We start from the raw sequence: 10,857 nt of genomic DNA on the forward strand, positions 1-10,857 counted from the left end.
CGGGGTAAATTATGGCATCAGAAAACTACCATAGGTTCTAAAACACCCCTGTCGTGAAAAGTGACTTTAGATGGCCAACAAAGTTTGGTGCCAGAGAGAATATCATTCAAGCTTACTCAAAGGGACTTTACAATAAAATAAAATAACTGGACCAGCTGTAATCACTGTGACGCCAACTCAACTTATATCTGATGATTCCATGGGCCGCACGGCTGATGTCCAGGACAGGTGCACCTCCAGGCCGGTCTTCCTGCAACAAACCAAAGACGCAATTTTATAGTCGAAGAAACAGGGTGCAAAAGAGGCAGGAAGCACGCAATTTCGACAGAGGAGGTCAAAGGCGAATCTCCTAGACCAATTCCAATCATTTCCAGCGATTTTTATTTTTTTTCATTTTTGGCAAAATATACAAAGGCTATAGCCTTTGTGTTTTTAGCGAAAATTGATGGGTCCGGATTTCGACGGAAAAGTAGTCGAATCGACAGGGGTGAACCAGGCGCCACAAAACTACCTTTGTTTCTGTCAGAAACCACCACTGTCCACAGAAACTTGAGTTTTATATGAGCTGGTCTCTCTAACTAAGGGCGGGTAGGCTACCTAAGGCGCACTGGCAAAGAACTCTGCTGTAGTGGGTCGGCTCGGCACCATGATATTTAGACAGAGCATGTGAAAAAGGAGTCTGCCCCACCAATCCAAACCAATTCCAGAAATTTTCCAAATTGCGAAGATTTTTAAAAAGACATTTTCAGTGATAACAAATCAGCCTGGATTTTGACAGAGGAGGATTGAAATCGACAACAAAGAACCAAGGCACCACAAAAAACATCAAAAACAACCCTTTGATGCACATGAAAGGAAGCTCCTCATAGTGTCTGTACAGAGACAAATTGGACCAGCGTTGGCGGTTACTGTCATGTCAACTCACCTATTCGATTGGGTAAAATGACTCCATAGACTTCTCTTGCTCATGTCAAGAACATTTCTGGGCCGAGTTCCTGCAATCATATTAAATGGTACTTTTAGCGCTCACCAACTATTAATAACATATAATTTACTCATACAATACACTCTTAAATGCCTCTACCCCCATGCGTCTCTAAATGACCATGGTTTTTCAAATAACTAATTTTGGCACTGGACTAAGCGTTAAGTGCAAAGGGGCAGCTGCAAATTATCTGCAACGCACATTGATTGATTGTTTGGGGGATTACGCAAATAGTACCACTCGGTTTGCACCCCAACCAGAAAGAAATAAAGTTTCCTGTTCCACGAGAATAATATAGAGTAAAATATATGATATGTAATAAAACATACTGGCAGTTCACCCATTTGCATGAGTGACCTACAACAGTATTTAGCATACTGCATGGATTGGAGGAGTCTACCCATTCAACACCGTTTAACAAAGCTCACAGTGAGCCAAGTTATTTAACATCACGGGCATCATTTACTCGGCCTCAAAAAATAACTTACAACTTAATTGTGCGTGGAAACATTGAGCCACAAGGAGAACACTAACCTCCTACAACAATAACCGGAATGGAACAATTCAATATTCCGGACCGGAAACAATCAAGCACTATACCTTGCGATTAATATCGAAAAGCGACGATGTCCACTCTAAAATTCTGGTTAAAATCCTATGATCATCAATTATATGAGTAGGTTTTATCGGTATTTGGCAGAAACGCCGATTATCGTGCACCGAGTTTCACTGTTTGTTTACGTTTCCATAAAGGCGCGGGAAATGCGCGGTGGGGGTGGGGAGGAGGAGGGGTAGGGGACGCGGCACGGCAAAGGGGGAGAGCAATAATTACGGCATACTCACCGACATATCGTGGTCGCGGGATGTGATTCTTTCCTGGGATAGGCAATCCCGCCTCACTTGTCCAGGATGTGATCCTTTGGGGATGCTTCCCGTCCCGTGCATCGTTGTGTGGCTCCAGGCGGCAACGCCAGGGAAGTGCCATCTGACAATAGTGAAATGATCAGGATAATAAACCATTATGGGCGATTTGCTTAATAATAATTATATTTGGTGACTTTTAAGAAATATGCACCAGCCCAGGTACACGACGTTTGGAGCCGAATCGTATTTGTCGTGGGAGTGTCATCGGCGTTTCTCGGGAGGTCCCCAATGACGTCCCCGGGCCCGCAGACGTGGACGACTTCGGCACAACCAGATTTGGATTCAGCGTGTGAGAAAACCCTCGAACACGACGAACACGATATTTCAGTCGCCCTATGGTCGTTCCGAGGTTGACGGTCGGTCGGTTGCCAAACCGTATCTTATTTTGACGGCCCCCCGAGGACGTGCCGCTGGAGCTCGGGGCGGCCGAGTGCGGCCACCCCACGACCCCACCCCACCCCTCTTGCAACCCCGTCCGCAACACGGCCAGCAACACGGTGGGACGGGGTAAATAGCTCGAGTCCTCCGTCGATAAGGATTCCAGTCGCGAACTGGAGGGGAGGCTGCGGACGGCCGGCCGCCGGTCAGACAGACAGCCGGACCACTTGAGAAGACTTGAGGCCAGAACTTTGGATGACGGACCTATGGGGATAAGGCGGGGGAGCGACTGGCAGCGTTGGCCCGACCTCGTGAGGGGCCGTCCAGAAATCTCACGTATTGTTTTTTTTGGGGGGGAAGGGGAGTGCGGTATCGTTTGATATGCCATATCACACAAGGATCAGGACTCCAGCCATCCGCTGTGGCAGCACTAAATCGGCATCAACAAACTACATGTATGAAGTTCGTAGGAGATCCCAACGTGATCGCTACAAGTATACTCGCTCTGCAACTATACCAGGACCAGGTGCCTGACTCACGCCGCGCACTTTCGTAGTGTACTGCACCGCATGCACACGGCCCCTTATGGCCCCGTGCGAGTAGGCGACCCGTATCACCACAAAAGTGCGCGGCGTGAGTCAGCCACCTCTGGTATTATCAGAGTAACAAAAGTTTAAAAGCCATACGATTTTACTGTTTTTACAACATACAAAGCGGCGTGTTTGGAAACACCATATGTCCCTAAATAAAACCTCCCTACTCGACAGCTAAGCGGCGATAAATTACGTAGAGGCATCCGAATAATGAGTGAGTGGGCTAGATGTCCACAAACAGGAACCCGGGCACAGAGTGGAAAGAGAAAAATGAGCACGGCTGTGTGGTTCAAAAATGTATTCTCAAACTACATTTATATCTCTCGAACATGTTGAAACATGAGAGCTATCATTATTATGTATACAAAATAATCAACAAAATAGGTGAAAACATAAACTTTGGTTTGGGTTCTTTAAATACTTAATAAATTTAAACAGTACAACTCTTACATTTGTAGTCATTCCATGTATGACAAAGGGAAAATGTTTAAGTCCTACAGGGGTGAACATTTAAACCTGATTTGGGGAAGAAAGAAATTGATGAACATGAACAGAATTAGTGACAAAATGGCTATTTGGGATGAAAACGATGTGCAATGGTTAAATTGGAATCTGTCAGTCCTTCCTTAAATAGGAAATGTCAATAAACTTTCAATGTGTTAAAATTGCAAAGAAAGTTTAACATACCTGGACTTGATATGTCAAGATTCAAGTAAAAATATTATTGTAATAGAACCAAAACTGTTACATGCTCAGATAATCAAAAGTAGTAGCAACACAGATATTCCAGAGGAATTATTGCAGGTTGGTATACCTACAAAAAGCATAAGCTATTATCTGGAAGCCACAGCGTCTTTCAAAAGAGTGAAACTTCACAGAGGAAAATGCAACAGCTTTCAATGAAATGATTTTAGTGTTACTAGAAGCCTCATATGGCGCATTACACATGGGCACAAAGAATATTCTGACAGCACTAAAAGTAATCACTAGAACCAGAAGATATTTACTCTGCCCAAAAAACTTAGTCTGAAGTAACTTCTCTTTGGATGACTTACTTTTTTTTCTACACAGGTCAAATCAACATCAAAGCGACTGACATAAGCAGACTTCTTTCATACTTTAATGAACATGTGTAAGTAAACGTGTGAGCATTCAAGCATTCCAAGGATGAGGATAAATACACTTTTTCTTTAACTTAAATGAGAGGTTGAGCAAGAAATTTACGAGGGACTGTCACGATCAGAAGACGCTATTCACTAAACACATGTTTACAGGGACTCAATAAATGCACTAGAGAGTGGTTGCCTGCTTCTTCTGATTCATGCAACAAAAAGTTTAAAATTTTCCCCTATGACATTGGATTACATGAAAATATTTCAAATATCAAATATAGATATATATATATAACATATGGGATTATGAGTTAAGTCAGAGTAATTAACTGACAAACCACAATCCTAAAAACCCTCAATCACATATAGCACTGTCAAAAAATCTTTAATTACTGTAATTTTTTTTCTGGTTTTCTTATTGTTAATGTCTGATAACGACAAGAGCACAACAGACATTGTGAAAATGAGATGCTAAAATAGTATACTTAAAAGTAAATCAACTTCCTACAGTCCCTTCAAAATACCAATCATGACTTTATCACAGAAGGATACAAAATTAAAAGCCTTCAAAAACAAAAACAAACAATGACAAAATCACACTATTGCACAAGCAAAAATCGAACAAGATATTCAACATAACATATTGAGTGCTGCAGGGCCATAAAATGACCTGAATCATATCATAGAGGTTGAAAATCTCCTGCACTCTTGTGGTAACTATACGTTACACTAAGAACATTTAGTATTATGAGATGCACAGAGTTTGATTGTGCTAACCAAAAGAACATGAGAGCAAAGCTATACAGTACAGCGGCACTGTCCCTAAATTTTAAGGACATAATGACTACAATAACAGAAAAATAGTCTTCAACAAGTGTTTTGATTAAATAAAACCATTAAATTCTTAAAAGCTTCACACAACTAGTGCAAGCACACAACAAAGCAGCAATCAAGTTTGCAGTAGGAACAACCGTGTAACTAAGCTGTACATGTAAACAGGAAATCATCCCGTGGCTATACCAAGCAATGTAACTAGCCCCAATATACAGCATTTCTTGATTCATACTTCATACATCAAATTTCAGTAGCACCACTAACACACATATACCGTAGTTGTTTCTTTCATCTAAATCACAATAAAAATTCTAGTACACAGCAACAGCAAGGCAATACATTTTCAGCCTTACTACAGAATTAAAATCAAAACAGGAACCTTGCAACAAAGAATTGTCTAGTCTTTGTGTCAAAATAACTATAAAGGGGTTAAACAGTCTTTTTATACAACAAGCAACAAAACCAGAATCCATTGGATTCAAGACTTCACAAAAATGTGGGTAAGGGAATAATGAATGGCAAAAGCATTATAAAAGAATTTGATAGAGCCCAGCAACAAATGGGGCTGTCACACAGTGTCTTTCTGGAAAACCATTCAGAAATAGTAGCAAATAAATTCTAAATGGAAGAAACTCAAATTGTTTTTCATTTCCAGCCCTAAGAACACATGCCAAGCAGCTTTATAACTACGTTCAATACTCAATACACAGCTTACTTCATAATCATATGTAAACTTTTAACTACTAACAATGAATTGTATTTGTGCACACTGTAAAAGACAGTGGACATTTAAAGAAAATTGAGATTTGGTGAAAAATTGAACAGGTAAGTACACTCTAAACAATGAAAATTTACACTAACACGAGTATGATTCCTACTCACTTAACAATACAATATTTGAAATAATGATAAGATTGGGGGTTCAGTCATGTCTAATATTGCTTGTCAAGTGAAGCATACCTACAGGTCTTATGGTTGCAGAAAAATCTGCGACCAATAATGGCAGCAACATGTGACAAAGATACCCAAATGTCATAACGCTTGAGGATGATTTAAAAAAAAAAAGTACTTTAACAGCAGTAAAAATGCAAATAAAATGCACACCTAAAAAGGAGTAAGATACAGTAGCTTCTACACATTACAATCTGTCTTTACTGTTCTTTGAATAGTATTCATGCAAGTAGAGCAAAAAATAAAAATTAATGTAGGAACCTGGCAATGTATAAAGGGATGGGAGAGGCAAACTGGAATGAGCAACATCTGCACTTAATAATGACAAATTTGATGATCACAACTGGAAAACCCTGGAGAGATTAAAGCAAAACAATTGTTTTGGAGAATTTGGGCCCAAAGCTAAACACTATTATTCCTTATGTATAAAGTGGGGACCATACAAAATTAAGATAACATATGTGTAAGTTATCATACCTCAGGATTGATTCCTAGGATACTTAAATAATACCTTGCAGAAGGAATACAACAAAATAAATATTGCTATAACTTAACCCCTTAAAAAGAAAAGAGGCAAATAACATAAGTCTAACTTAACAAATTTCATAGTCGTTGCAGCAAGTCGTATCTTAATGAAATTATTCTCACTATTAATAGCTGTGAAGAAATAGCTTTGATTTGATTCACTAACTCTGGCAAGATAGATTTAATACACATTGGCAAAAATGTAATCTAATTTTCAGGATTCTAAAACTCACACATCCTACTGGTTCACATGAAACTGAAATTTATAGTACAGTATAGATGGGTTACAAAATGCAAACCTGCTTATTTGCTAATGAATCAATTTTTATTTGTTTTTTTGTGTTCACTCTTGAAACCTGAAGAGCCATCCTCTGCTGTTTTACAGTCTGAGGTTGGAAAACAAAAAAATCAATTACTAAAGCACTTTTTTCACACTAATTCCCATTAATTTTTCTACCCTTACATCCATGGTTTTGTACCGAATTTCTCCAATCTCTCAAGAAATATTTGCATTAAGACAAAACAAGACTAGTTTGCACAGGCAGAGATGTAGATAAAACAGACTAGGTTATTCAAATGGAATCTGGTCCAGATGGAAATTAACAAACACAGCACACAACTCAGGAATGGTTGAGGGTCCCATTCCCATTATGTTTCAGGATGACCTTCACAAGGGAAGTTTTTGGCTGCTTATCACTCTCCAAATGCAGTGCACGATGTGTGGCAAGACTGGGACCGAGCAATAAACTTACAGCAAGACCATCAAGACCCCGGGCGCACATGTTATGAGGGCAGTAGCACCCAAGATTTCCTTTGTTAGTAATTGAGGCAGGGCACTCATCGATCAGAACAAACTGACTAGGTGGTCAGAGCCCTGGAAACCTTTAAAGAAACAAATAATGACAAGGAATCATGATTAATTTGCCAAAGTTACGAAGAGTGCAACTGGAACATGAACACTTACCTTCCCCTATCCTCTAAATAATCAACAGGTATTGTGAAGTCTCGTGCTCTCAACTCATTTGTGAACTGAAAGTCCAGGAATGTAACTTTTGCTGATATTGTTGGAATTATAGGAACATCTTCAAATGTCAAGGACACAAAGAGAAAAAAGATATTAGATTAGATTAGATTTAAAAACTCAACAGACATTGACTGATGAACCTTTGAAGACATACCAATTTGGACAGGAAACCCGGGGGGTAGTTTTACTCCGATTATTTCTCTAAGTCTGCTGTAGTGCTTAAGAGGAGCTATAGCTTGTAGAACATTCAGTAACATTTCAACAGACATGGGAAAGTCTGGGCTCTGTGAACACCAAAAACAGATGACTTATGTACACAATATGTAAATAAAGTACCTACTCAAAATTGGGCACAAGACATATACAAATAATACCATTGCCACAGTTGCTCTGTAAGCCTTGGATGTGTCTTTACAAATAATTGATCTCCCTAAAGGTAGATGTTTTCCAGGTTCTGAAGAAATGTAGTCTGCCCAAGTAACATTAGACTTTGGAGGAGGAGTTAATGATTTTCTGTGAGGTGGTGGGATCTATGAAGAGGAAAAAGAGATTTACCATTGTCGACCATTGAAAAATCAAGCTAGGTTAGAAGGCTAAGAGCAAGACTGAGATAATTTAATACATACTCCATACACATCAGGTGCTGGTCCATCTCTCATGAACCAGTCATAAACCATTTTGTTTTTCTGGACGTCTTCTTTAGAAAGATGTTCTCGACGTTTGGACGTTTTGAAGGTGACTCCATGTATGGTGTAAAAATCTGCATTGTATTTTCCAACGAGTTCCTGAGAGAAATACATACAGTAATTACTCATTTAAAGCAGGAAAGACAGAAAAGACACAATTCCTTCCCGGACTTACGGTTTTGTCTTCTCTAAACACCCAACCCTTTTGCAAGCGGGTGAAGTGCATATGTTTGGTAGATATATGAGCATTAACAATATCAGTGCTCATGAGAAAGTCTACTTCTTCTTCATGGTTTTTATCAGAATCCTTTATTTGAAACAGACAATTGTAAGTTTTAGTAAATTCCTTAACAAATCTCAACCTTTGTAATCAAATAAACATTTATATTTACCCCAGTATACTGAATCCATTGATACACTCCCATTTGGTTGTCAACAATAGCTAATGAATGACTTGTTGGCTGTTCTCCAAAGAAAAATATACTCAGGTCTCCTCGAACCCATCTCTTATCATCAAAATCCACAAGGGTTGTGTCCAGTCGAATATTTGAGCCCATTTTCCGAAGGCGACACACATCAGATGGCAGTATACGTGACACCAGTGGAACTGGAGGTGAAAGGTTAAAGATCGTGGAAAATAAATAAATATGAGCAAGTCTATGACTAGAACAAATATTAACTTACCCCAGCTTTGAAAATCCCACTTAAAGTCAAGGCAAAAGTCATCCATGCCATTTAATACTTTTGCAAGCTTTGGCATAAAAGAATCTCTGCGGTTATGACTTAATATATTTACTTTGCGTAAAATTGAAGAGACTGTTTGAAAAATTTTAAGATGTAATTGATCAAGTAACTATTTGAAAATTCATTACTAGTTGTGCACTTGTATTTCAAGACAATTACTTGTTAGCCGGTCACCATAACTAATTGCTTCTGAAAGAGGACTCCATCCAGACAAATTTCGTACAGTTGGTGATGATCCATGTGACAGTAATAGATGCACAAGCTCTGAAAAAAATTAAATGAAATGTTCAATTTAAATGATTTTTCTTTGCTTCTAAGACCACCCAATGGATGCAAAAGATAGCACAGACCAAAAAGAAGAAAATATAGGGACTCACCTTTCCTTCCAAGCATACAAGCTAAATGCATAGGAGTATTCCCTGAAAAATAATAAAATATAGAGCAATATGACAACTGACAGTGTTCCATACTATCGTAATTAAATCAATTATAAAAACTGAGTTGAATAGAAGAATGGTTCTTAAGTTTGAAAGATTTAACACTTTGTAAAATCATTGACATAGATTTTTTCAAAACTATACAATGAGCACGAAGCTCAAAGGCCACTTTTCTGAGAAGATTTTACTAATAAAAAGCAGTACAAAGGGCAACAGCTTAGCAGCAATAATGTTCGACTAGAGACATATTCACGACGTGAACAATCTCGCACTGAGGGTATTGTCTTCTAAAACTATGGCATAAACCATTTTAACAACAAGACCACCACAACGACTACAAGGGAATATCCGAAATACATATCGTCACAGCCGACATTAGTTTTAACAGAGCAATGTTTGAACAATGCGCATGCAGTAAAGACGTCATTTGTAATTTTCATGAGGAATATACAAAACAAAAACAAACAAATCCAAAATTTCATAATTTTTAATGAGGTTATAGGTGCACCAAATCTCACTTACCATGTTTATCCTGTTCATTGACGTCTAATTTTCTTGCGAGTGTGCAAAGCAATTTAGGGTTATCAAGAAAGACACATTCGTGCAATGGATATTCTGGTGATCCTTCACCTTCGTCATCCATTTTTGGAGAAAAATCTAAACAGGGACAGGTGCAGACAGTTTACTTTTCACCCCGATTTCCAATATGGCGGACACTGTGTCGCATTAGATATAATTATCGATCCTGTCTGGTAGGCTTAAGTACTTGTCACACTTAATAATTTAGTTCTCTTGCAAACGCAATTTTGAAGGAGATACGGGTACAAGATATATTTGCTGCCGTAAATTGGTCAAGAATGTATGTTTCAAGATTCGAGGTAGAGCGCCAGGCTTTAAAAATGGAGACGAACTGGCACCAACCTCGCTAGATAAAAGTCGTATGGGTTTGAGTACTATTTCAAAGTATACAATTTTTGTATGGTCTGAAGCATAATTTTTGTTGTACATAAAGATATTTTGAAGCTCAGAAGGCTTTCGGAACAAGAGACTAACCATCTTCTGTTTGTTTGTTTTTTATTAGATTTGTGGACTCACTGACCTAAGAGCGCAAGACTTTTGAATTCAGGCGGCTTCCGACCCGTGTGCTTAATTCACGGAGAGGGAATGTTTTATAATCTCTTGAGAAAATGCCCTTTCTCAAGATAGGCTAGTGCAGAAATAAGTATTTATTCATTGTGTGGGGGAATGGTCTTCCTAACAGTCATTATATTACAACTTCATTCAAAAGAGCGTAGTGCCCCTGACATCGATATCAACGTATACGCGTATGACCGCGATAAATACTCATAGTTTGTGGTAAAACGATTCATGCACGACCATGTTCTTGACGATCTGTTTCAAATTGCTGCACCCTGGAAGAGAAATCATAGCATGTAAGGAGCCATTCTCATCAAGTAGTTGGATCTGTTAACAGTCTGAATAGAGTGTGGTTCCGCACCTGCCAGCGCCATGGATCGGTCCAGCTCCTCCTTGAGGATGCCAAGCACCTTCTCTACTCCAGCCTGGCCGCTGTGGGTCAGGCCCCACAAAGCAGGACGCCCGACAAACACCTGCAATGTGCAACAGAGGAACGTTTTGTATAAAGCCTTTTTTTAACCCCCCCC

At 39.1% G+C, this 10,857-nt stretch overlaps 2 protein-coding genes across 2 annotated transcripts in view; both read right to left on the reverse strand.

The window, feature by feature from the left end:
- Positions 1-3,163: 3,163 nt before the first annotated feature.
- Positions 3,164-10,831, reverse strand: LOC113216257 (ankyrin repeat domain-containing protein 13C). The gene is made up of 12 exons (XM_026435999.2): positions 10,692-10,831; positions 9,716-10,605; positions 9,134-9,175; positions 8,916-9,020; positions 8,697-8,828; positions 8,405-8,619; positions 8,188-8,319; positions 7,953-8,111; positions 7,701-7,856; positions 7,481-7,610; positions 7,267-7,384; positions 3,164-7,184 (listed from the first exon to the last, which is right to left on the reverse strand). The coding sequence occupies exons 2-12, from the start codon at positions 9,834-9,836 to the stop codon at positions 7,169-7,171; spliced, it is 1,326 nt and encodes a 441-aa protein (XP_026291784.1). The 5' UTR covers positions 9,837-10,605; positions 10,692-10,831; the 3' UTR covers positions 3,164-7,168.
- The window catches only part of LOC127749496 (2-Hydroxyacid oxidase 1-like), a gene marked incomplete in the record, with an annotated part of 3,803 nt that continues 3,483 nt past the window's right edge, over positions 10,538-10,857 (reverse strand). The window contains 2 exon segments of the mRNA XM_052267785.1: positions 10,538-10,605; positions 10,692-10,803. Of these exon segments, the coding sequence (XP_052123745.1) occupies positions 10,538-10,605; positions 10,692-10,803 (180 nt within the window).

Source organism: Frankliniella occidentalis, unplaced genomic scaffold (assembly GCF_000697945.3).
Source record: "Frankliniella occidentalis isolate FOCC.00 unplaced genomic scaffold, Focc_3.1 Scaffold59, whole genome shotgun sequence".
Taxonomy (NCBI): Eukaryota; Metazoa; Arthropoda; class Insecta; order Thysanoptera; family Thripidae; genus Frankliniella; species Frankliniella occidentalis.

Coding starts and splice junctions, on each gene's coding strand:
- LOC113216257 (XM_026435999.2), bottom strand. CDS start 9,836: ATGGATGACGAAGGTGAAGGATCACCAGAATATCCATTGCACGAATGT. Junction 8,320..8,404: donor AATGGATTCAGTATACTGGG/GTAAATATAAAT, acceptor TTTCAAATAAAG/GATTCTGATAAAAACCATGA. Junction 8,112..8,187: donor TGTTTAGAGAAGACAAAACC/GTAAGTCCGGGA, acceptor TATTTCTCTCAG/GAACTCGTTGGAAAATACAA.